The following is a 24,437-nucleotide window of genomic DNA, read 5'->3' as shown; positions in this document are numbered from 1 at the left end:
TACTTCTAGTGGCACATCTTCGTTTATTTTTATGCTCTCTGGTCATGTGAACTGATCGCTGGATCGCTGACACAGCGCGCAAACTCTCGCGAAATTGGCATCAGATTTGACAGAAGAAAAAAAACCTTTATGCCGAGCTATTTCCGGGTCAGGAGCAGGCTCAAGAGGACAGGACGAAAGGCGAAGGATAACTGGAGATATTTTCGAGTAAACTGACAGATCTAGTGATTTGTTTTTTGCTAACCACGGCGGTGCATGGCCCTAGTAGCTAACCGCACATAGCCTTGTGTTAGCTGCCCAGTGGCTGACAGTCCTCTCAACTGGTCACATGAAGTGAATCTGACCCGACAGGGAGGATGGCGGAGCAGGATAGAGATCTGACTCGGGAATCCTTTTCAGAGGTTTCGGAAAGTTCTGGGAGACAAAATTCCTCCGATGAAAATGGACACACTGACAGTCCAGATGACACTCTGTCACCGACCTCGGTGATTTACTTCAAGGAGGCTTTAAACTCCTCCAACTTGAGATTTGGGAAGGCTGGGTCGCTGTCACCGACTCCGCTTCGCCAGTTTGACTTCAAGATTGAAAGGATCGACTCAAAGCGCAGAAGTAAGAGCATTTTAGTCTTAATTTACCACTTAAGGTCATTTTATACTTAATAACAACAACAACAACAACAAACTGTACCCGCAGTTAGTGTTGTGACTTTTGACTGTTCCAAAACAAACTCATCCCAGCCACCTTTTGACACAAGACCTTCCCCACGTCAGGAAGTTTATTAACAACACTTACTGACATGTTAGTTGATTCTTAACATGGTTGTTACACATATTTGCATATAAGAAATTCTTAATTTAAGTCAATGGTCTAGTTAAGGAGCTTAGCTGACTTCAACAGAGGTTTAAACTTCATGCTCTTGTGGAGGATTTCCTGTGAGTGTCATGTGGTGTTTTGACAGACTTGGTTAAACGCTTTGCGACGTCACTGGTTGTGGAGATTTAACAGTGGCTTAGTCACACAGTTAACTTGTGCTGAGCGTTAAAGCGTTTTGTTTCTGTGAGAAATGCCGTATTTGTCTTTCATATTGGCACATTAGATAACCAAAAATGTACAGGAAGTGGGCTACTGCTCCAAACTGCACAGAAATATTGAATGAGCCTGTAGCCTATGAATCATCTGCAACTCTGCATAGGAGTACAATCTCTTTGTTTTATAACTCTGGAGGGGTTACACTGTAATCATTGTATCCCACGATGCTTACTGTCAGTGTAATAATATCGCAGTATGAAACTAAATATGTCTGAAGTTTTAGTTGATGGTCAGCTGGCACATATCACTTGGTTGAGTAGTACTGTTGTCTTTACTGTTTTTTAAAATTATGTTCTGACATTTAGACTTTTTTTTTTTACAGCGAGTGTGATAAAAGTGAAATATAAAGTCATGTAATCATTCATCAAACAAGAAAAACACTCATTAAATAGTAATTTAATGTATTTTATATATGTATGATATAGCCTTTATTTTATCATGAGTATTCACATTTCGATAGGAAAATCTATTTTACGACAGATTCCTGGCCAGCAGCACAAATAGCGATAACACAAATATCAACCAATAGACCATTAAAAAAACAAAAAAATACATCAATCAATAAATTAAATGGTAAATGTCACCATCTGAAGTAACTAATCCCATTTATACACTTTCATACACCACCACTGCAGCAGCGGGATCAACTTGGGGTTAGTATTAAAACGTGCATACACTGGTCAAATTATCCTTCACCCTGGTTTTAAAACGTTCTAAGCTAATACAATGCTCATGTTTAAGGTGACTCTGTAGCTCAGAACAGCATGATGGAGAGATTCATGGAATTTCATACATAATGTGCCAATGAGACCGAAGGTTTCAGACACTGACAGATTCAGGAGTCGGTAAAGAACGTGAATAAGAAGGCATGCCTTGTAAAGAAAGATGTAGCCGTGCTTCATTCTTCTGTTGTATAATAAACACAAACCTACTTTCTCTTTAAAGCTGCACAGGTGTTTGCAGAAACACAAACCCAGAGATGAATCACAAGGCATCATGGTCAAAATACTGATTTTAAATGTGAATGTGTGAATTTTCTCATCCATTAGTTACACACGTAATTTAAATGTGAACAATTCCTTGATTGAGACATTTTTAGAGCCCTAATGGATAAGCTGCATGTTTTAGACCGGGACTGCATTGAGATTATGAAGTTTGACAAAACAAATAGGCCAATAATGACAACAACCTTCGATTCTGTTCCCATAAATGTTTTCTTTAAAGAACTTTGACCAAGACACCAACATGGATGTTTGTCTTGGGCTTATAACAAAGGTTCCTCGCTTGAACTAAGGACATTGTTACATGGTGAGTTTATAACAGTGACTTTGCCACAGCAACATCCTGCACTGGTTTTTTATTAAGCATTATATTTAAATGAATTCTTCCACATTAATCTGTAAGACCTCAATAACTCTGTTGAAACCATTCCACTCACAGTTTTTCTTTGAGGAAACGTCAATCTAATTAGTCAAATTTACAAGTTACTTGATTTTAAGACTTGTTTTTATTGATGTTTGAAATATTTATTCGATATGAAGCTGCAAGCAACAAGACGCATCTATAGCATGAATGAAGTAGCTTAAGCAAATATTGCATGTTTGAACTAATACCAATTTAAGAGCAGAGGACAACATTTCTAAAGCATTCATTGTTTTTCAGCAGTCTGTTTTTGTGTAAAAGGTTTTTCATATCGGTGAACCAGAAGTCATTTTTGTCTATATGGATGGATGTATGGTGGTGGGCTTGTAATCAACCAGTCATGTGCACCAACCAATAGAACATTTCAGCTCTATTTCCAGAGGATCTGAAGTTTGCTTGTTAGTCCTGACTACTTTATTCCTCATTAAATGTGACGGATGTTTTCTGAGTGAAATGAAAAGAGAATGCTCTGTTGTCGTTGCAGACAAATGTTGTATTAGGCTTATAGTTTTTTTTCCCCTCATGTTTGTCATGTGCCTATGACCTATTATCATATTATTATTATAATTATGTGAACTGATGCAGTATTCACTTAGCATACTAAAGAATCAAGTGAAATCACATGATTACTTACATTCAGAACATTTGGCCTCATTGTTATCCCTGTTGCTATCTGCATTGTGTTTGTTTTTTATGATTGCATTGTCAAACACGAAGCCTGCATCAGGTCAGAGGACACTGTTGATGCTTGAGAGACAAATGATTCCTCTGCTGCATCATTAGCATTGGCTGGGTACTCAGGGGACCCCCCCCCCCCCCCCCCCCATCTCCCTCATCCCCCTCCCCCCTTGTTTTACGCATGCACCAGCTGCTCACGTGACAATGTGTTGCTGTACCCAGCACTACTGTCAGCCATCTTGGTCAACACCCACCCAGTGCATTCACTGCAGCACAGCACAGGCAGTCCAATCAGAGCGAGCCGGTGCTGAGCTGACCGGAGGAGGGCTGTGATTTTCAGCACTGTGCTCTCTTGCATTTTAAAAACCCCCCCCCGTCTGCACAAAAAGGATAATACAAGAGGAAAGAGGCGGAGGAGGAGGTGTTGGAGGAGAGGGGCAGGGCAGCCTTTCTCAAGACATATTTCTCTCAGTTGTAACAAGGACGAGGCAGAAGAAGATGCAGGCATAAAGAGGAGGAAAATCAGCACCATTGAAACACCTGCTTGAGGCCTTCAATACTTGGCCTTTTATCTCCTTTTTTTTCCCCCCTCATGATTTCTCTGTTGTCGACTCCTCTCTGACTTGTTATTTTTTTGGGAGCCTCTGCTGGTTCCCGGAAACAAAAGCTACTGCTCCTATTTTCCCTTGTGGTGGTGCTGCTTCGGCCTGGCATCAGCTGAGTCATCATGTCTGATCTGACACCTCAGAGCGAAACCGCGACTCCAACCACCGACAAGATAACTCAGGCCGCCAGGGAGACCATTTATCTCTGCAACTTTCGCGTGTCCGTCGATGGCGAGTGGCTATGCCTCCGCGAGCTCAACGACATCTCCCTCACCCCAGACCCAGAGCCGGCCCATGAAGGTAATGTGACAGATTAGCTCAGCGTCCGAGGAGGCTTGTGGACACAGTTGGGATCTCTATTAGGGCGTGGTGATGCATAAGGTCCCCGGACGATACACATTTTATTCAGTGAACTCTGATAATGTGTGCTGTTTTTGGAGCCGTTTCATAACGGATTCTGGGAAGACTGTTTGGTGGTCTGAGGTTACAAGGCAGGAGGAGGATGCTACGTGTAAATAAACAAGGGCTGGGTGACAAAAAAAAAAAACAACAGGAAGTGTTGTGAGAATTATTTAGCGAACAGTAAACAACTAACTACTCGATAATATTTGGTTTCTTAATCTTAGCAATCAAACAGCATGAAATAGATGTACATATTGGTGATTCACTCTGTTTTTTTTTTTTGGTTAAAAAAAAAAAAAGCAAAGAAAGGATGCAGCTATAACAGACACATTTAGCTGTGAACAGGCTTGTTGTGACCTGATTCATCCAGCTCTATGTTTCATCTTTGTTTAGATAATATGAAGAACAGCATCTCTTCTGTACAGGGCGGGCTTTCCACTCCTCATATCCTGCCACGCCTTCTTTGGTGGTTGGCAGGTCCAAGGGGAGGCATTTTAGACTTTTGTCTCCGGCCGGTTAACAGAGTCAACCCTTCAGCACTTCACCACCAGTTCTTAAGAAGTAACCGTGTACTGTAAGGACGTAACGGAGAACCATTAACAAACAACAACAGACCCATTTGTAGGATCATTTCTCGCCACTAGGCTCTTATGCAGCGACTTATTTTACTGTGTTTATTTTATAAGATGCCCAATATTTCTTTAGTAACATCTAGAATTGCAATTTGTCCTTACATTTGAAGTGGTATTTTTCTTTATTTGATTGTCTTAGCTGAAATAACCACATGTCTGGTTTCCACAAATGGAGCTACCATTGAAGTGAAGTTTCAGAGCTTGATGCAGGTAGTATAAGATAAACATTAACTGTGAACTATGTAACTAAGTGATGAAATGCTAGCTTTGACATGTTATGGTCCAATCTAAGGGTTTATTTTGTCTGCATATCAAATGAAAGGAAACATAATACAGAATATTCCTCATTAACCAGCTGTCCTCTTTCTATCTCTGTTTTTATTTGGGTGTATCACTGTGGGTTGTAATTAACTGGATACCATCTTTTTTCTCAGAGCTATTAAAATGATGCTGTTTTTTTTTCTTCCACATAGTTTCAATACAGAGCATGAAACTGATGCTCTGCAACCCTTGGATTGAAGTCATTCAGTGTTGGAAGTCATTAATACTGTTTTATGAGAATGCAAAGCACAGACCTGGATGTATAATTCAAACAAATGCTGAAAGGTATAGTTACCCAGAACTAAAAGCACCTCAGTGTCTTTAACTACTTGTATAAATAATGGATTAGGTAAAAATGTATAGACGGATCCAGGAATAAGGCTGCACAATGAATCATAATATTACACCATCACATCATGAAGAAGTGTTATCAAACACCACACAAGCTGCCATTCTTTGAAAAAGGCAAATACTGGATGTTCATGAAGTAGTGTGGGGCTGCAGAGATGTCCTGTTTGGTAAATATTTGTTGTTTTTGTGGAAGTAAAGATTCTGATGGCAGTTTTCAATCTGTCAAAAATAATCACAGTATGATTTTTTTTTTCCTCGTTGTTAGCAGATCTTGAAGTCATTGATCATTCTAAGTTATGGTTTTGTAAAATCACTGAGTTTAAATCTAATCTTCATCAAAGCTAATGGTGATTGTAGTTTCATATTACAAATGAAAACAAGGCTGTCAGGTCCTTAAGTCAGTTAAAGGTGTCATTCTGGCAGATCAAACGAAGCGTTCTTCTTTTCTAACTGTCGCCTGGTTGTTTTGTTGTGTTTGTATCAAGGAACATTACTTCTGCTGTGTTGAAGGAATGCAGAACTAAGCTTTTTTTTTTTCCTTAACAGCTCGGGATAAATTTAGCTCCTGAGTCACTCCTGAAGTTTGACAGCAGTGTGTGTCACTACTATCAGATCTATAAGGATTCTTTTCTCCTTTACGTTCTCTCTTTTTAGATCCCAAGGATCCCATCGCTATCGAAAGGCTTAACTTGATGAACATGGCCAAACTGAGCATCAAAGGCCTCATCGAGTCTGCGCTGAACCTCGGACGCACACTGGACTCTGACTATGCACCCCTCCAGCAGTTCTTTGTTGTGATGGAGCACTGCTTGAAACATGGGCTGAAAAGTATGTATAGCAGACCTCTGACAATTTGTATACTTACAAGTCTGAAAAGTTTGAAAATGTAAATAAATTCTACCTCTGATCACTGCGGTAACTCGGGGAACGAAAAATGTATCAAGTAAAAACGGTCAAGGTATAATGTTATACTCGTCTTTTATACCTGGTTAGTTTTCCCTTTATAACACACAATACAACAGCTCACTGACCTTAAATACTCCCAAGTAGTCTCAACAAGCACTGTCTCTGAATTTTCAGCCAAGAAGACCTTCTTGGGGCAGAACAAGTCGTTCTGGGGGGCGTTGGAACTGGTGGAGAAGTTGACACCTGAGGCAGGAGAGATCACTGCCAGTGTAAAAGACCTGCCTGGTCTCAAGTGAGTCCACTAAATCTGTTAAGAGAAGATATGTTGATATTTTAATTCCACTCTTGAGAATTATTGTGCAAAATGAGGAAAAGATTAATAACGGTGTTAGGTAGGGGTAAAAGGTAACTCATGTTCCCTTTCAGAGCACTTTTGCAAGTTTTTATGATTGGTAAAGTTTTCATGTTTATGTATTGTGTTGTAATTTCAAGTGTATTTATGTGTTGTATTACAGAACTCCATTAGGACGAGGGCGTGCCTGGCTGAGACTGGCCCTGATGCAGAAGAAACTCTCAGACTACATGAAGACGATCATCAACAGAAAGGACCTGCTCAGGTGTGTTTGTATCATCCCCGTCGACATCTAGAATCAAACATTAGTTAGCGTTATGTCTTTATTTACAGAGAACTGTTTGAGGACAAGATGACATTTAGGCCTTGTCTGGAAGACATTTTGGAAATTGGCCTTTCAAGGGACATACTTCTTAAAACTGTAGTTTCTGTGTTCCTCTATGGACATGACAATCGGGAAACAATTTAAAATCATCACACTAATCATCACCTCTGCTCCCATTTCAAATGAGTGTTCACCTTTAACAACAAGAGTGGTGGACCTAAAGCTCTTCATAAATTAGGTTGAAGAGATTTGTGTCAGATAGCTATAACCATGTAAGACTATGATAAACAAATAATTTGCTAATGTTGTTTGTGTTTTGAATAGTTTTTGCCTTCTGGTGTGGAAAGGGAGAGTTTAAAATGTAATTTGAACTTATTTATATATATGTACCTATGTGGAGTTAGACAAGATCTATTAAAAGCACTTGTGTGGTCGGTGAAAGTAACTCTCTCGTTTCGTCTCTACAGTGAATTCTATGAAGCTAATGCGCTGATGATGGAGGAGGAGGGAGCTGTTATCGCTGGGCTGCTTGTCGGACTAAATGTCATTGATGCCAATCTGTGTATGAAGGGAGAGGACCTCGACTCGCAGGTGTGCTGTAACTTTCACTTCTACCGAAACACACAGCTGTAGTGAAGAAACACTCAAAATAATGACAGAATCAAATTGAGCTCATGTAAGACATCAAATAATGTCCAAGAAAGAATTGTGAAATAAGACACTTTACCTGTTTTCCTGTAGTGTCTCTGCAGACAACAAGTAGCCCTTTCACAAGTGTTCAGAAATCTCAGTTTTGTGCACGTACCAGTTGTCACTTTAGGAACAAAGAAAAGGATGACAAGGAGGATCGTCAGGTTTCCAGTTAGTCATCATCATCTTAATAAACAAGTATTTTTCTAACAATGATGTGGAACCTCTCCAGTTACAAACTTCTAGTTGAGGTTGTACTGACTGACTTAATATTTAGTTAGAATTATTGCATCACTGCCAAGATGAAAATGTTTTGTCCTCAATACCAAGCTGACATTTAAAGTGTCTGAGTGTACACATTATACACCTTTTTTTGTGCCTTTTAAAACCGGAGCTACAGTGTGTCTTCATAAGTCATTGATTTTCATTTTTTTTGTGAATTACTTCTGCAGGTCGGAGTGATTGATTTTTCAATGTACCTCAAAGATGGAGGACACAGCAGTAAGAGTGCAGAGGGGTGAGTGTTGCCTTCCTCATCTTTAACTAGTATGGTGTTGGGCACCAGTTTAGCCTATCAGTTAGAGCTTGAGCCCCAAGGTAGAGGCTACAGTCCCCATGGCCGTCCAGGGTTGGAGTTCCATCCTGGTAATTTGCTGTGTGTCTTCCCCAACTCTCTTCTCCCAACCTTTCCTGTTTCTCTTTACCTTCCTATCTAAATAATGGAAAAATGCCCCAAAAAATGTTAAGTCTTTTACTACTTAGATGACATTTTTGGCATATTTGAATTAAGTTTAGATTCTCTTAGTCTTTCAGCTTTTAGAGACTGACCATAATGTTAAATATTTTGTGATTTTTGTTAATAACATTGAGTTTTTCTGCTTGTTTTGAAAGTTGCAGAGACAATATTTCGATGTTGTCATGAGGCACATTTTGATGTTTGTTTACATTTTTGATCACGTTTGGTTTTCTGTAACTACTACAATGTCTTTCCTGCGGCTGTTTGTGGTCTCATTCATATCTTTTTCTGCTCCTTCAGCGATGGTCAGATCACAGCAATACTCGATCAAAAGAATTATGTGGAAGAGCTGAATAGACATTTAAGGTTTGTAGAGCGATTATGTGTCTTCACCTTGTTCAGTAGTTTCTTGAGCTTCTGACTGATGTGTTTTTTCTTTTTTCGGTCTGTTTTTAGTGCATCAGTGAATAACCTCCAGGCCAAGGTGGACGCTCTGGAAAAGTCCAACACAAAGTTAACAGAAGAGGTGAGACGCCTACAAACACTTTCTGTATAAGTACTTGTCTTTACAATATCTTCAGTATTCCTGTTTTTCTGCACAGTGCAAGTTTGATCGAACTGCTGACTTTTTTTTTTCCACAGCTTGCAGTCGCAAATAACAGGATCATCACTTTACAAGAAGATGTGGAGAGAGTTAAGGAAGAGAGCTCATATCAGCTGGAGTCAAGAAAGGTGAATATATCATACATTTTGTTGTTATTGTATCTTTTCCTTTGATATTGAGATCCAGTATAGTACAGTGTAATATTCTCTTGTCATTCAAAAATGTTTACTATTTTAAAACAAAGGTCACGACGATAACTCCCTGGAACACATACATTAGATGGCAGCAAGGCCAGGGGGATAAAGGGGAAACCTTCCCAGGGCCCAGTCACATGGGGAGGGCCAATGGAGGTTAGCGAAAACATGGTCCAACCTAATTTCAAGCAACAATAACCAAATCGTATTTTTCACCTAAATACTCAGCATTAACTCTTAAAGCAACAAAAAGACACATATTATTTATTGTTGCTAGCGAGCCCAGAGAGAGCAGAGGAAGCTAATGTTAGCCAGGAGGCTAGCGCTAAAACTACTGATTGAATGTGCATACTGAGAGGGCCCTGCCATAATATAAAAATATGGAAAACAAGAGATAATGACACCCCACAAAAAGTGAAATCTAAAAATAAAGAATCAAATGTAATATGTGGATGAAGACAAGAAATGAATACTGTCATTGAGGATCCTGTTGGAATAAAGTCTAAAAACACACCTGCATTTACCTTTTGTTGCCATATTTGGCGCCAAAGACAATAGAAACCAAGATCTTGAAGAATTTTGCCTTCTTCTGTGATATTATTCACAAGAAACATACATAGTTCATGTCATTAAACATTTTTCTTGATTTATCCCCCATTAGTCATACTGATATGGATGTTGATTTTGGACAGATACTGCAACAGATAGTGAGTGTGTTACATCACTTCTTTGTGTGTGACTGTTTGTCTCTCAGGCATCAAGAAGTGACTCAGTAGCAGATGGACAAGCACTTGGGGAAACACGCAAGCAGCTCAAAGAGGAAACTTTGCTTCGATTGGTGGGTTTTTGGCTCTTACGAGGACTTTTTAACTCAAATGTTTGGATGTGAATATTGTCAGGGACTATTTTTATAGCTTTCATCATAATTTATGTATGTTCAACTTATAATTGTTTATATTCACTGGAAGACAGGGTTAATAGTGTAATTGTTGTTAATTGTTATATTGGTCACTTGCCTGTTCCTGTATGTGGTCTTTAGGTTTTTAAGTGTGTATCTAAAATTAAAGCGGATCTCTCTGCAGGATGTGGAGAAGGAGCTGGAGGTGCAAATCGGGATGAAGCAGGAGATGGAATTATCCATGAAGATGCTGGAGAAAGACATCTGTGAGAAGCAGGACTCTCTGGTGGAGCTCAGGCAGCAGCTGGAAGATCTCCGTGTCATCAACCAACAGATCAGCCACAAGTCACAGGTGAGGCTAAACTCTGCTTCCTGTACTTCACTTCACAAAAGTTAAAATAAATGTGTTTGACCCACTTATGTTTTTATGCTTTACAAAGAACAATATTATCTATGACACAAATGAAAATCTAAAGCCTAGATTAAGTCCTTTAGTGATACCATGTGATGCCTGCCGAACTTCTTATGAGGATTTTTAACTAAATCGGTTTAGAAATATCTGGTTCTGTCCAATCTTGCCTTACGCATGCAAAAATGTACCCACTACCGAAGAAACATGGCTTTGACCACTACTTTTAAATAATTTAAGACCCATTTCTATAATGCCATTTTTCAAACATGTCAGATAAGTCCAGCAATGATTTGTTCTTGAATAATAAATAATATTTGTGACAAATTGCATCAAAGTGGCAAAATGTATTTTATTAAAATGACCTATAACCTTTTCCCTTCTATTGAACTATCTGGAAAAGTTGGCTAGTTTGAATCGTAGCCCGAAAAGTGACCTTTAACCCACGTGTATTCCTCAGGGCTCCATCCTTGGTCCCTTCTTATTCTTTATGCACATGTTGCCACATTGAAAAAATCATACATTAACACAACATTTAGCTCCATAGTTATTCAGATGACTAAGATACTTTTTTTTAAACAAAATCAGAAATAATACAGTTTGTTTCTCCAAAGTTTGGTTTCATTTTTGTCCCCTTTTATAAAACACATAAGCCTTGGCTGCTGACTAGGTATCTTTTATATAAAAATAATCACCAAAGTCTTCCAGACAAGTCTTTTGAGACAAATGGCACATACTGAGTTATTGTTTCCAGTTGACCAACATTTTTTTCTCATCTCTCAGAGCACTGAAACAAGCTCTAAACAGAAGAGTGAAGCCATCACTCGCTTGGAGGAGAAAATAAACCAGATGACTGGGACTGTAAAACATCTGGAGACAAGGTAAGGACACTTCTCTGCAGCCATGGTTGCTGTTTTGAATTTAAGTTACATTTGACTGTTTTCTTCACAAAATCAAATCCTCTTGTTATCCTGGTTGTCACTATTTTGTTTCCCTCTCCACTTTCATTATCATTCTTTTTCGTTCTCATGATCATTTTAATCATTGAATCAGTGAGAAACATTTGGTGAAGCAGGCTAAAAACCTGAACTCAGCAGCAGGGAAGCTGCTTCAGCTACAATAGTAGCAGCTCCCCAGCTTCATACAAAATCATAATACAAACATACATCCCTGCCTAATATAGAAATAACCAAACTAGGATGTTATCTTTTCTGTACGATGCTCCTTTGTTGTTGAAAAAAAAAAGAAAAAACATTTATCCCACAACCCCCCTGCAGTGGCTCTCCAGCATCAGCTTTGAGTAGTGTGGACTGATTTTTGGCACCCTCTATTCCTTGTGTTCCTTGACAGATGTATTTGCCACATCAGGTTTATAAGTTTGGTAGGCATTTCTTACAAATACTCCATGAATGCTTTCTGGCAAGGGTTAGACGAGAAGACGGAGAGGGATCCCAAAGTGGACAGTTTTTTTTCAAATACTATCTAGCTAAAGAACACCTCTTGGACATTTGGGAGGTAGAAGACATGCTGTAATGTTTTTCCAAAGAATCCAACAACTACCAGAGACTGTGCTTAATATATCAACAAATAATAAAACAAGAAGAAAATATGAACTTGTGTTTGGTACAGGACAGAATCAGGATACAGTAAGAAGAATGGGGCAAAATTAATGAACTGATTAATTTTGAATTGTATGTGAACATAGCATTGGTGTTAACTGTAGTAATCATTAGGCTAATAAAAAGTTGAAACAAACACAGCCTGCTTCATCTTCTTTTGGCAAACGCTTCCTTTTGACCTCATTGGGCGTCAGACACTTAATCTTCAAGTCATTTTTTTGTGTTTTATTTCAGTTTTAGTTGACATTTCTTTCCAACCACTCTTCTTTCCATCAATTTTTTATTTTGCCATGAGTTTTTCCTGACACCCCCCACCCCCTCCCTCCCCAAACCAGATGCAAACAGGCCGAGAGAGAGAGGGACGTTGCTTTTGAGGCCAACCGGCTCTTCAAGCAGGAGTTTGGAGATAAAATAGAGAGTCTGCAAGAGGAGGTGGAGCAGCTGAGGAAGCACAGGTAAGGTCTGAGGGATTTTTTAATGTAAACATAGCAAAATATGAGCCAACTATTCAAGTATCATCATCTGTGCAGCCCAGGTCTGATATTTTCTTCTTCTTTGTCTTACAGCTCTATTGTTGTCAGAAACCTTACTACAGACACATACAGTATATGAGACACACTACTGCACTTCATTAAATGTCCGTCGACTTTCATAATCACACACAATGTTTTTTTCTTTTTAGCTCAGTCCCACATAAACCATCCTGCCTCTAAAAATACTCATTTATTAATCCTAAAAAAACAACACCTTCAACTTTGTGTTGTCTAAAAATCTTTGGTGGCCTGCTGTTTATTGAGACAACTGATCATAAAGTAGAAAAAAACACATCCTTTAAGTGTTTTTGAAAACTTTTAAGTGTTCAGCATGTTGTCCGGTTTTGAAATTCTGCAGGCAAGTCTAATCAGCGTTGAAACCGGGCTATCAGGAAAGTCTATTTTCACAATCGATAAATACAAACATTTCACTTCTCTGTTTGGAGTTTAAATCAGTTTTGTGTAGGTTTCATTTTGGGTTAAGGGAACTAGAACGCTAAATAACAATTTCCGAGATTTCAGCTCTAAGATTCCCTTTTATATTTATATTACTGATGATAGATGTAAGGCTGATATTAATAGTTGTAGCTCTTAGACCTTTAAGCTGGAATCCACATGATTCCCTATCTTACGTTATACATTCTAGTTTGAAGCCCTTTCATTCATACTTCAGTGCTGCATATAGCTTTCCTTGTAGGTTTACTGGCTATCTTTTTCTTTTTTTTAGATAAAGCAGAAATGTACTAAATATTAAGTATAAGAACTTCTCATCACAACCTTGTGTTTGTCTTGCTTCAGGTATCATCTTGACCTGGAGCTAAGAAAAGAGCGAGAGCGAAGGAATGAGCAGCATCAAGACTCTTCACCCTTACTGCCCGGGACTCCTCAGAGGAAACAACCAGAGAACATACCAAAAGTAAACCTGCAATCCAAAATGTGCAGAAATTAAACATTTGTTGCTCAGCTTCTTTTAGCTGTCATCTACATTTTTTCCCTATGATGATATGTGTGATTTGACCTACAGCGTCACTCTGGAGCAGAGGATAGATCAAGTCTGAGCTCCAGCTTGTAAGTACTTTTGACAGCTTTTAAAGAATATATGATCACAAGAGGACATTTTTGTTTGAAGTTTCTTTATTCATTTAGACTTTCTTTTCCTTTAAGGTCTTTGTCACACCATGAGGATGAACAGGTGACATATAAGATGCACTAAATAAATATTTAATTGTTCTCGCATACAACTGCCTATGATTGGAAACTAAATTTCGATATCAGCTTGTACTGTGAAGATTCAAATATGCACTGAAGTTAAACCTGAAACAGTCATTAAGCGTTGTTGCACTGCTGTCGCTGGATATTTGAGTGTTCCCGTGATGGCGGTAATTAAAACCCATATTTGTTTTTTATCTGAAGGAGGAATCCCTCGTGGAAATCAGTCAGCCCTCTGTCTGTACGATGTGTGAGAAGGAGGACTCCCTCCTGAAGACAAAGGTATGAGGATTAAAGAGGTCTCTGCACTAGTTTACGATACATGCTATCAAATAAGAAGAGTGTTTATTAAAACAGCTCGTAGTTCAACAACACGAGTGGTGGATATTAAAACGGATCTGTCAAGGGCTAAATGTCTCCAGCTAATATACATTATGCAAACAAGGTCCAAGATAAGAGAAGCATGTATGAGACTTCTAAAGCAACTTGTCTTCTGCTCTGAAACCAGTCAGAACCAGTTACAGAATCAAGAATTTAATCCTAAAGGTCACTTTGGTCCCTTGGAGTTATTTAAGATAACATATCCACACAAGCAAAACCAACCTATGAACAAAGGGTTAAATTAAAAGCAAGGACTGATGGGAGCAGGTGGGAGGGATACATTATTATTATTATTATTATTATTATTATTATTATAAAAGTATATATGGTAAATTGTTGTTTTACCTTCCATTAAAATCACAACAGACTGTTCAACCACCACAACTCAAAGTCTGTTGGTCAGTGGATCCATCTCTTTAATATTACTTCAAATAGCTCAACTTTTACATACATTGCTGTAAAACGTAGTGCAAGTGATCCGTTTGCTTTGCATGGAGGGAAAATTAATGGTTCAACATTTTGGTTAATAAACAAAAGAGAATTGTTGACCATCCTCTGCTGTTCTTTAACTTTGGTGCTCATTATCATATTTCCAACACTATCACACTGAACGGAGACAAACATGAATGAGTTAGGTTTTGTTTTTTTTAATCTCCCTTCTTTTCTTTCTGTAGAAACAGTGTAAGAACTGTAGCAGGGTTTTCTGTCTGAGCTGCGTGTCCAACGAGCTGCCGTTACCTTCCTCCATCCTCCCAGAGACTGTGTGCACCGCCTGCTACTCTCTGTTACTCCAACAGTACGCTTCAACACCACCATGAAGCAGCAGTTTACCAAAAGACACAGAGAAGATCAGTCACATTTCATGTACGTCTGGCACTGCAAAAATGCACTTTTTGACTTCATGGCTGGAGACGATGGGACAGAGCTGATGGAGTCCTGCCAGTTCTGAACTCGCAAAACTTTTAAAGCGGTGTCAAACTGTTTGGAGCTTTTTCGATGCAGGTTTTAATTTTTAAATACTGGTGAAGCTGTAACTCCTCCTTTCTTGCAGAAAGTTTGTTAATTGATATGAAGTGGTGTTTTTTTGTTTTTGTAAAACCTGCATTCAAAAAGTTTAAAAGCACCTAATTGAAGGTCAGTGATATAAAAAGACTACTTGAATCATGTCATGCATTTAAAAAACTGACTTTACAAAGTGTCCACTAAGTGGATTATTACTACTGTAAGTGGTCAACTGGAAATATTTTTAAACTCAGTTTTAAAAGACAAAAAAGGAAAAACGTCTTCTATTTCAACTCTGTAGTTCAAATTAAATTACCCTCCATCAGTACACTATGGTTACTCATAAACACATAAAAACATCATCTACAATGGAAACTTTTCATTCCTTAACTTTACCGAAGGGTTTACATCCAGACTTTAGAGCTAAACATGTCCTTTGATTCAAAGTGATACTGACAAAATCAAATATCCATAACACCTTTGACCAAATAATTTATTATACTTTGATATAAAAGACATGTCAGTGTTTTGTGTAAGATTCTATGTGCTGACAAAGCTTTTTAGACACTATGAAATTGTTCAAAACAATCTTAGATGTACATGGCTTTATGATAGACTCAGTTTTCTGATGTGAGAAAAAATGAAAAACTGTAATGCATTATTAATGCCTTACAAATAATCAAAAACCAGTATAGCTATTGAAGTTCTATGTAAGTCATCCTAAAGTGCTGGACTCTCTGTAGTCTTTTATCGTGATTTATGACCTGACATCCAGCTGTGGGGGTCAGACTGCAGAAGGAAGTAGATTTTGCTGTATAGTTTTCAAAGGAATAGTTCTTGCACAAGATGAGCAGTTAGGTTTATTTCTTTTTTTTAAGATTTCTTTTTGGGCTGTTGCCTTCATGTAGATAGGACAGTGGATAGAGTAGGAAATCAGGAGAGAGAGTGGAGAGAGACATGCAGGAGAGGAGACGCAGATCGGACTTGAACCCGGGCTGCTCTCTTGGAGCCCCATGAGCGAGAGATTTGTCTGTTCACTTTGAAATTGTTTTGCTGAGCTAATCACAGACACTGACAAGACAGAGAACAGCTAGCAAGGTTTCGTTGAGTCTTGAATTTGTTCGGAAGCAGCTGTAGAGATTCTGCTAAGAAGGCAGATTCTGTCATGTTTAAATTGAGGGACACAGTGTTAACGCTATGCTAAGCTATCTAGCTGCTTGCTGTAGATTCGTAAATAGGGTACAGACATAAGAGTGGTTTTAAAATGCTGAATATCTCTGATGTAATATATCTTTAATGTCATTTTTTTGTCATTAGCCAGAAGTGGCATTAACAAAACGTGATTCAAAGTGATCTCCTGTTCATATTTTCATCCGATTCTGGATTATTAACAGCACTTAACATCTGGAAATGTAACATTCACATATTTAGAATCCATGCTTCTCTCTGGACTTCCTTTCTGGAGCTCTTAACATATTTCAGCCTTTTTAAGGGCTCGGCTCTGTGCCTGCTTGCTTTGAAGTAGACATATCAGGTCATGTTTATAGAAGCTATTTTTGATGTTCTGTTGATGTATATGAAGAGTAATTAGAAGCTCAGTGTAATGTCTGAGGTAGATGTTCTTGTTAAAGACAATTAGCACAAGAGATGGATATGCTTCTTTGATCAATAAACTTTTATTCACTTTTACTCGTGTGTTTCTCTTTCATGAAGTATTTTAGAGGACATTTTAAATTATTAAAGATAAGCAGCACCCCCCCACCCCCGATTCCTTTTTCTACTTCAACATATTTCAGATCAAAAAAAAGATCCTTCTGCAATGTTTTTCACCACTCAAAGCAACCTTTTATTTTGAAGGGCAACACAACATTCACCCTCAAATCTAGTTTTTAATAGTAATAGTTTGAATATCCCTAAGAACCAATAAAGTATATATCTATCTAATAAAGGACGACTTAGTTAAGTGAATACTTTTTCCACCAGTGTAGTGTAATTCCTCCTTTTCAGTAGATTTCTACATGTTTAAGCTTTTTGGAGTTTTGAGTTCACCATGCTCAGTGATTTCCAAAACTAAATATACTGTATCATGAACAACACCTAATTGTATTTTTTCCAATGATGGTGCTGATGTCAATATTTTGTCTGCCAAGAACAATAACTCTCACTTCACCTGCAGGCATTCTTCTTCTTTGTTGGTTTTTAAAGGTAGTTGGCATTCAATAAGTTGCATAACAGCCTACCTTTGGATTTGAAGTAATACTTCAATGCAGTAATGTCCCTTTCATTGTCCCCATCATCCCTTACTTGTCATCTCTTTTTGTATTTTTCTTTTCAGTTTTTTTCCCCCACTGCCTCTATCAAACTCTTCTTTTTCTATCTTTTTCACCTGGTGACATTCAGGTGTATCTTGAGAGTTAAAGTTGACTTAATTATGTGTACCCAATTTATAGAAATAACTGTATTATTTTTATTGAGCTTTGTCTTATTCCACTGACCTATTCCCTTATTTTGAAAACTGACTGTTTGGTATCTGCTTCATCATGATTTATGATTTCAAGCAAGTAAATTATTATTTTACTAATTGACTATGAAGTTATTATGAAAGGGGCGCAGATGGCCGTGCGGTTAGGATGCGCCTCATAAAAGGAGGTTGTAGTCCTTTCAGGTTAGAGTTTGACCTGTGGCTCCTTTCTCCTTTCCTGCATGCCATTCCCCACTCTCTCTCCTTGGTTTCCTTCTCTATCAAATAAAGGCAAAAGCCCCAAAATATACATAAGCACCAGCCAATATTATCCGCCCATGAATATCAAAGTACATATTTTGACACTATATGCCAATACAAGACTTTTTATAGAAAATATAATGCATAACAAAATTCTTGGGGGGGATAAAAAACAGTTTGTCCAGCAGAGTGTGTGTAAATGATCACAGTGATATATACGTAAATGTACAAAATGATTCAGTGGAGAGACTTCATATATTCTATCATATTATATATTTGTAGAAACCCTAAATAACCCCCTGTTGTAGGGCAGTCAGTGACAGCAGAGTTTGTCTTAACATCCAGGTAATTTATTGTTGTTCGATGTACATGTCAGGCCGATGAATAAATACAAGAGTCCAATTTATGTGTTTGGCATCTTTGTGTCGACATTCACCTGCAGGAGTAAACACATGACGGTAAATTAGATCATCATAGTTTGTAAAAACAAAACACATCTACATTTTTATTTTGTAAAAGTTGTTAAACATCAAGAGCAGCACGGAGACTTCCACGTGTTTTTCTTTAAAAATAAAAAAGCTGAAAATTCATAACTGAATGGTCGAAACGCTGACTTGTTTTACAGCTTAGAATTGACCACTGAACAGTCGTTATAACTTCCATTAAAAACAAGAGTAAGAAACATAAATGGTTTATTTTTGTAATCAAGATGCTAGAATTTCAAACTCTGGATCTTATTCAGTGTTTACTTACCTTCCATTACAGTCTGGAGCAGAGTTCAGGAATAACTCGATGTATCTTTCTCCTGAAAATCAGACAACGTTGAAATGTTAGAGCCAAAGACTGTAAATAATAAAGAGGAAGAGCTGCTCCAGATGTTTATATTCTCACATTTATTCACTTTTATGATGCATTAATAATGAAGTACATGATCCTTGTTTTTGCTGCATGTTTGTCTTTCTTTCTTCATTCATGTAGTCAGACATGTTGGTGCTAACAGATCCCCATTAGCACCAACATGTCATGTCAACATTATACAACAATCTCACAGTAAATATAAAAACACTCGTGATGCAGAGCTTTACCAAGGTTGCACAATCATCTTAAGTTAATAAAAAAGAGGGAAAAGTCCAATGTTAAATGGCACCCGCTTAAAAATGAACATGGTTACACAGAAAAATATAGTCCTGTATGCATGTCAGAAAACCTGGCCAGATGTTGAACTGGCCCGTTACATTAGAACTGCGCGTCTCAGAAACCAAACTTTATTTACAACTTCACAGACTTCTATTTTGAATTCGGTCATAATCGACTTAGGGTTATATACACCATATTTGGAAGAGAACATCTGTGGACCAACTTAATGTTGGTAAATGTAGTCTTTTTCATTTTTGATGTTCCATTGAGTTTTTGCTTTCTCTCTCCTTTGAAGTTCATTCAGACTCCTAGTGCAGGTCATATCTCCTGAATGTAACTGCATTTGGTTGACAAGTTTAGGTATGATGTCGGAGTGATCATGACAACATGAGGTCATTGAACCAATAGATGGAGCTGTAGCTAAGCAAGAAGGCACCGGTCCAGTGATAAGTCAATATCTTAGGGTGCGTACATTACAGTTATGTTAAAACTGATGAGCAGTTTTAAACTCAAACACCGGATCAGATTTTGGTAAAAAGTCTAAAATATATAGATTAATTGACAGATCTGAGTTTAGGTGATCCTTGTACTTGAAGATTTCTAACAGTCTCACCCATGTGCTGCCTGTCTTTGGTCATGGCAGTGGTGGCGTCCTGGTGGCAGCTGAAAAAAATGTCAGCCTCTCCGCTCGGCCTCCCCTCAGGACCACATTCGATCAGGATCTTTGAGACCTTCAGGGGACAGAAAAACTGCAACAAGAAGAACAAAAACATGATGAAATACATAAGATCTTTACAGAAGCAACTCATCCAACTCTTACATCTCAGTGTTTGTTATTCAGAATCTTCTACCTCTACAATGTCTTCTCCGGAAACCTGGAAGGGAAGTCCTCTCATGTGGATGAAATGAACTGGGGGGGCCGAGCTCTGACGGAGTCCTGATGGAGGAGGTACATCAGTTTACATAAGGGAACACAAACGTTTGCTCTAAAAACTTGAATTAGCTTTCCCTTCATTTTCTTCCGTTTTGGCTTAACCACAGTCTGAACAGTCCCTGAATATTACCGATGTTTTATTAGAAAGGAAATACATTTTTAAATATTAACATTTCGACTGATTTTCATCAGGTTCTTCTAAAAACTACAGCTGTGCAAATAAGCGCACTTTCAACATTATTGGGAAACGATCATTTGCAATAATCTCATCTCAACTAGAAGAAAAATGTATTTATGTAAATAAGCAATGCCCTCTCACCCTTCATGTGCACATGTTAACTATCTGATGGAAGCCTGTGTTAAGTGGGAATCCTTTCATAACACTTTGATGCAGTATGATGAGGGTTAAGCTAGCGTCCTGTTACTCTCAGATTAATTGGTGCCAGTGTAGTTGTGAAGAAAAAAAAGCTGCTTATTGGATTTATTTTGGATTCAGGTGAAACACTTTGTACACAGAGGTACTGTGTAAAACATGAAGAACAGCAGATTGACATTAAAACTGGGCTATAGCGTTTATGCACTGTTTAATTGTTGTGTATTTATTGCACTTCATATTGGGTGATACAATACTGAACAACATGGTCCCACATCACACATTGTTTTAACATTGTGCAGGCCTACCAACAGAATTGTTTTTGTTATTTTGGGGGGTTGCAAGAACATCAAATTTTACCAGTTCTTTTTATGTTTAAAACTCCAAAATTAATTTGGTAATTGAAAGTTAATTTTAAAAAAAAATGTGTAAATGGGCAGCTGATTATGTCCTTAAGTCCCTCCAATACTTAAAAAAATATTATCAATTTCAACTAAAAATCACTATTTCAATTTGAGATTTCAAAAACTGACTTTTGTAACATTTCATTTCCTAATACGTGTCCAAATATAAATCAAGACAATTCATTTCACAAAAAGTAGGTCTGAAATCCCCTCACCAGTTCTAGGGTAGGCCTGGTTTAGGGGCATTTGATAGCTGGTTTGAGGAGAGGATGAACTCGACCTCCTTTGCCATTCAGTACGAATCTCTGCACGTTTGCTGGGGAACACCTCAATGTATCTGCAAATACAGACAGGGACAAACCAATTAGCAACCAAGTAACATGGTGAGGTAAGAACTGTAGGGTAATAAAGCTTGTGGTGGCCATGACGAGAGTGTGTGCAGCATCCTACCTATTCCCGATGACCTCTCGGTCTCTCTGTAGGGCTTTATTGGCCGCTTCTTGAGAGGAAAACTGCACGTAGGCCTCTCCAGAATTCTTCCCTTTGGTATTTTTCACTAAGGTGATTCCGTTCTGCACGATATCTAAACCTAAACAACACAAACAGGCTGTGAATTTAACTTTAGTAATTAAAAACACAGAATCCACCAAAACATTTTGTAATGGGGAATACAAATGTTGTAGCATTCAGTGTATGTGAGTGTTAGTTAGATGTCAGTATGGTGGTCCCATTTGGATGATGCACATAGAGGTGAGAGGTGTTTACCTGAGAAGAACTGCACCACGTCTGCCTCATTGCAGCTGAAAGGAAGACCCCTGAGCCGGACCACCCCGTCCTCAGCTGGAGTCTGGATGGTATTCTTCAAGATCTCTTCTGCATCACAGTTGGACACTTCATACACTGCAAAAACACAAAGTATGACTTTATTAATGATAGCTGCTTTATATTTTAGACTTCCAGTAAGCCATAGAAGTATGAAACTGAGTCAGCATAAACAATTACAGCACGATGAAACTGAGGAAACTTTATGGAATCCAGCCGTCATCCATCCTAAAATTAATAACTAATGTCTACTTATGGGATGTCAGAGTATACTCGTGGAAAAAGTCCAATCAGTATTCGTATTTCGGCGCTCCACAGGTGGGACTCCAAAGTGACAAACCTTCAACATAGCGTGGACCGAGGTACTGCCGGTGCTTCTCCAGAGCTTTACTGACGTCCTCCTCGTGCTCCAGCTCCAAGAAGGCTCGACCTGACGGCCTCCCCATCCGGTCCAGAGGGAGATGAATTCCCTTCTCACCATCACGGATCCTACACTCTGAAACAAGACGACAACATGTTAAGAAATATTCATTTCTAATTTTACTTTGCGGATCTTTTCTATGTGACTACAACAAGAGAGTGATTCTTAATCATAGCAAAGTTTACAATTAACCGTTAAACTTAAAACTAACATTTGTGGCATTGACAAATGGTGGAGGAAAAGAGCCACAGGTCAGACAAAGACAGTTTATTCCTGTAGCACACTCAATTGGTTCATTTTATTACAATTACACACCACACAGGTAATTGCAATTTTGAAGGAACTAGCTAAAGTAAGCTAAACTTTTAAGTATCGAAAAGTATCTTTTCAAAATGTGGAGGAGAAGAAGTAGGAACGCATCACATACGTGTCATCACTTACTAATCCTCCTATCTTACTCTACTATTACTAAGAGTCATCTGCTACTTTGGGCCTTAGAAGGCTCCAAACAGAAGGAGTGTACACAGATAAGACACATTTAGATAAAATAATAAGCAGATAAGATATGGACTCATACAAATGTTTTCTTTTTCATTTAGGGTATTGACACTTAATTAGGTTGTAAAGAAAACCTTGAAGTACAGGTGAGTCATTTGACTTTTATATGCAGTCTATGGGTGAGATGCTCGCCAACATTAACAAAAAACGACCCTCACCTGAGAAGAACTGCAGAAGGTCCTGAACCGAGCACGACCAAGGTAAGCCTTTAACCTGCACAATGAACACGTCCTTCTTCTCTGGTTCTGGATCAGTCTGGTAGGCCGGCAGTGGAGGGTATTCATCTTCACAAGATGTTCCTGCCTGTCAGACAAGAGGTCAGATTTGATTAAAACTCTTTTCTAATAGGCTACAACACACCAAACAATAGACTGAAATCTACTTCATAAGTGTTGCTGTTTATTTGTATTAGTTTAATATCAAAACACCTTTAGGGTATTTCTGCAACTTAAAAGGCAAGGCATTGGGTAATGTTGGGCAACAAAGCAAACTGAGTAAAGCACACACAAATGCAGTCTGCCTGATAATGAAGTGAGTACACTCTGTGTGTCACTCACCTTGGTACAGAAGCTGTACTGGCTGGTTTTCACTGCAGACTGGAGCTCACACGGTCTCTGCAGACAGACTGTCAGGGCTTTTGATGTCCATGTTCGCTGCTGAATTAACTTGCTTGACAAAACGCTGCCCCTTGTTTTGATCCCCGTTGACAACGTTACCTGCCCAACTGCGACACACCGCTGCAGTAAAAACAGCACCGATTTACTGTGGCCAGACATTTTTAACCGGACGTCAAATTAAGTGGAGCAGAACGTAAGACTGAAACAAGTAGATGTTGGAACCAATTCTCTCCGATTTAAGCCCTTCAGCTAGTTACTTTTGATAGCTATACCGGCGAAGCAAGATTCTGAGAGGCTAGATTGCCTCACGTGGGTCAGTCAAGGGCAGCAGCGCTCGAAGGATGTTGTCACAGTAACAGTGTTGTCAAGCCAACAACAGAGCGCGACTAACTTCCTGTTAACTTTATTATGATGTTATATTCATCAAAATAAAATAAAAAGTTAATATGCTGCCATTTATATCACGCATATAAAACATTTGTAAAATTTGGCATCAAACAATAAACAAAAGAAACAAGAAGGATTAAAAAAAAAACACATACCGATTTAACGTTTTTTTTTAAAGAGAGAAAACTACATTAGAAAGTAGCCTAAAAAAATATATTTAATTATTTAATTAAAAAGTAAATTAAAATCTTGATTCCAAGTTAAGTTTCCACTTTTCCTGTTCGCTTTTCTTCATTTATCGAATCATTATTTACAGTCTATGATCATTATCTATCTATTGTTGTTTGCCCTTTCTCTCTGTCTTGACCTCGCCGCCCTGCTGTCAGGCACAATGGATCAGGGTAGGCCTATTGTGAAACAAGAGGAATAGATTTAATTGTCAAAAACAGAAAAAGCTCTCTCGCATTAGGCTAACTGATAGAAGAAAAACCTATTTTCTTGCCTGCTAAAATTCTCTCATATCTATTCCACGACATTAATACACGTTTCTGAAGTTTAGCTTTTAAAAAGGCACTTACATGTTAAGTGAAACAAATGGGGAAACATCACATGAGTATTCCAAGTAAATTGCACATGAACATCTAATATAATATAATGTTAATTAGATCCTTTTATTTGGTTGCTGTACAGGAAAACATCCACGA

General features: G+C 38.3%; 2 protein-coding genes across 3 annotated transcripts; one reads left to right on the top strand and one right to left on the bottom strand.

Annotated features, from left to right (window-relative positions):
• The first annotated feature begins 63 nt into the window (after positions 1–63).
• On the top strand, positions 64–17,047 carry rufy3 (RUN and FYVE domain containing 3). 2 transcript variants are annotated; one of them, XM_020640783.3, is made up of 18 exons: positions 64–609; positions 6,155–6,328; positions 6,581–6,698; positions 6,922–7,023; positions 7,551–7,674; positions 8,226–8,290; positions 8,810–8,875; positions 8,966–9,035; positions 9,152–9,241; positions 10,062–10,145; positions 10,390–10,557; positions 11,398–11,495; positions 12,569–12,688; positions 13,565–13,682; positions 13,791–13,834; positions 13,931–13,958; positions 14,180–14,257; positions 15,031–17,047. In XM_020640783.3, exons 1-18 carry the CDS (start codon positions 357–359, stop codon positions 15,172–15,174), a joined length of 1,944 nt encoding a protein of 647 aa, XP_020496439.2. In that variant the 5' UTR covers positions 64–356; the 3' UTR covers positions 15,175–17,047. The 2 variants fall into 2 exon arrangements, with proteins under 2 accessions (XP_020496439.2, XP_020496440.2); XM_020640784.3 differs by lacking the exon at positions 64–609 and adding an exon at positions 3,454–4,094.
• grsf1 (G-rich RNA sequence binding factor 1) lies at positions 15,831–23,703 on the bottom strand. Its single transcript, XM_020640778.3, has 10 exons — positions 23,287–23,703; positions 22,888–23,032; positions 22,091–22,246; positions 21,694–21,828; positions 21,379–21,517; positions 21,144–21,265; positions 20,069–20,154; positions 19,831–19,966; positions 18,834–18,885; positions 15,831–18,516 (listed from the first exon to the last, which is right to left on the bottom strand). The coding sequence occupies exons 1-10, from the start codon at positions 23,503–23,505 to the stop codon at positions 18,513–18,515; spliced, it is 1,194 nt and encodes a 397-aa protein (XP_020496434.3). The 5' UTR covers positions 23,506–23,703; the 3' UTR covers positions 15,831–18,512.
• Positions 23,704–24,437: the final 734 nt, after the last annotated feature.

Source organism: Labrus bergylta, chromosome 2 (assembly GCF_963930695.1).
Source record: "Labrus bergylta chromosome 2, fLabBer1.1, whole genome shotgun sequence".
Taxonomy (NCBI): Eukaryota; Metazoa; Chordata; class Actinopteri; order Labriformes; family Labridae; genus Labrus; species Labrus bergylta.
This window is presented reverse-complemented; position numbering and strand designations above follow the sequence as displayed.